Source organism: Eurypyga helias, unplaced genomic scaffold (genome assembly GCF_000690775.1).
Source record: "Eurypyga helias isolate BGI_N326 unplaced genomic scaffold, ASM69077v1 scaffold1059, whole genome shotgun sequence".
Classification (NCBI taxonomy): Eukaryota; Metazoa; Chordata; class Aves; order Eurypygiformes; family Eurypygidae; genus Eurypyga; species Eurypyga helias.
The window spans coordinates 3,538-5,638 of record NW_010273688.1 but is presented as its reverse complement, the minus strand read 5'-3'; the positions used below and the strand labels follow the sequence as shown (position 1 = coordinate 5,638).

The window sequence follows — 2,101 nt, the reverse complement described above, 5'->3', positions numbered from 1 at the left end:
TCGAGGGGGCAGGTGAGGGTGCCAGCTGGGTGGCCGCCAGCTCTGGCTCTAGCAGAGGAGAAGGTGGGAAGAGCCCAGCTTAGCCTTTTGGCCAGGGCTGGCATGTGTGCCTGACAGAAGAGTCACACCAGCTGAGCAGACGTTACGCCTTTCGGGAAGAACCGAGCACAGGCACCCACAGAGGTGTTTTAAGGATCATCGAGCCACATGGGTAGGAGACTAGGTGGCTTTGACAGCAGCATTTTTGCAGCCTTCTCTGGGGTAGCAGGGTATGGTTACAGAGATGTTCTGTAGGGCATCTCCTAGGCCACTGCTTAAAGCAACTTTTTAAACCACTCCCTTCCTTCATCTTACTCTGTTTCTTTGCTTAAATCCTCTCCCCAGGGCCACACCAAGAAGATGAATTTCTTCAAAGTAGGGAAGTACTTTACTTTGGTGGATATGCCAGGATACGGCTACCGTGCCCCGCAAGACTTTGTGGAGATGGTGGAGGCCTACCTGCAGGAACGGTGCAAGTAAGAGCCATGGCTGTACCCTTACAGAGCAGTGAAAGCCAGATGCTCCTATACAGTGTCATGTAATTAGGGGGAAAAATGCAGGAGAGGTAGCTGCTTCCAGTGGTAGTATTGACTAGTTCTGGCGTCATTTCCCTAGGAACCTCTGTGCCATCATGCTCAGACAGATCAGAACAGCAGAAAAGATTGAGGTGCTGCTCCATACTGCCCCTCCGCTCCCACGCATGACTCTTCTTGGCTCTTCCTATCCCCACATCCCGTGTCACTTGTTCTTACGAACTTGGAAGTAGCAGAGCAGGCATGAAATAATGGTGGTGATTACTGTTGCTTGTATTTCTGGCAGCTTGAAGAGGACTTTTCTGTTAGTTGATGGTTTAGTAGGACTCCAGAAAGCGGATCATATTGCAGTAGAGATGCTGGAAGAGTTTGGGATTCCTTATGTGGTGCGTAACACTTTCTTCTTCAACAGGCAGAAGCAGCATAAAAACCTTGTGTGGCTTATAAGCTACAGAGTCTGTCAAGGTGTGTACCTTGACAAGCTTGTGCAAGTTGTCCTACCCAAGTAATAACCCTCCCACCCCTTTATCGTCAATGAAATAGGCCTACTGTGTTGATGGGAGGCAAGTGGGGTTTAGCAGATTTTTTTGCCTGATTTATTAAATGGACACTTTTTTTCAGTGCTCAGCTTGAGGAGGTTGAAAGGATCCCCTCCTTACGCAGGCTAGGGAAGTGTTTGAACTGCATTATGCCATTTTTCCCACAAGATAAGACCCAGAGCTTTCAGCCTGCCCTGCAAGACAGTCCAGGACTCGTACGGAAGTTCCAGGCTAGCAGCAAAATAACCTTCTCTTTCTCTTTTAATCCTCCCTTTCTGGATCCATGCAGATGGTGTTAACAAAAATTGACCGAGCTTCCAAGGCCTTGTTGTTAAAGAATGTACTGGAGATCCAGAATTTTGTAAAGGAGAAAACTCAGGGATGCTTTCCTCAGCTATTCCTGGTCAGGTAAAGCTTTTCTCTGTTGCCCTGTTGGAAATCACCTGAAAGGAAAACTGCCTGAGAAGTGGCTGCTTCTCCTCTGGCCTGTCTCCGGGAGGGGCAGCGGTCTGTGCTGCATGCTGGTGCACTTGGCCATTTCCTCTGCAGCTGTGTTAACTGTCACAAACTGAAACTGCGTGATTCCGTAGCTGAAGTGCTTAACGTGAGATGTAATTTAATACAGCCAGGGGCTGAGTTTGCTTGTGTTACCCCAAGGCACAGCAGCCTCTGGCACTGAACGTCCGTGCCTTTGTTTCCACAGTTCTGTGAAGTTTACGGGCGTTCACTTGCTGAGGTGTTTTGTCGTCCACGTTACTGGAAACCTGCCTGCTGTAGAGGCCAGCTGAAAAGGCTGGCTCCGGATCTGCTCGGCTCGTCCAGAAGAAAAAGGTACCAAAACTAGGGGTCTGGATTTTTGTTTTAAATAGCCCGAGGTACTAGAATTTATTTTTGTATGAGCTTGTATAGATTTTTGGATAAATTTAATAAAGGATAAGCTTTTTGTTTAATACATCCATCAGTTCAGGAAGTTTGCACTGTGAATGAATT

The 2,101-nt window shown here is 47.8% G+C and overlaps 1 protein-coding gene across 1 annotated transcript; it reads left to right on the top strand.

The window, feature by feature from the left end:
- Positions 1-384: 384 nt before the first annotated feature.
- On the top strand, positions 385-1,899 carry GTPBP8 (GTP-binding protein 8 (putative); the record flags this gene model as incomplete). The annotated part of the gene is made up of 4 exons (XM_010159540.1): positions 385-515; positions 859-958; positions 1,401-1,519; positions 1,815-1,899. Coding segments are annotated over 4 exons (435 nt in total), but the record flags the coding sequence as incomplete, so codon positions are not given.
- Between the last annotated feature and the right edge of the window lie 202 nt (positions 1,900-2,101).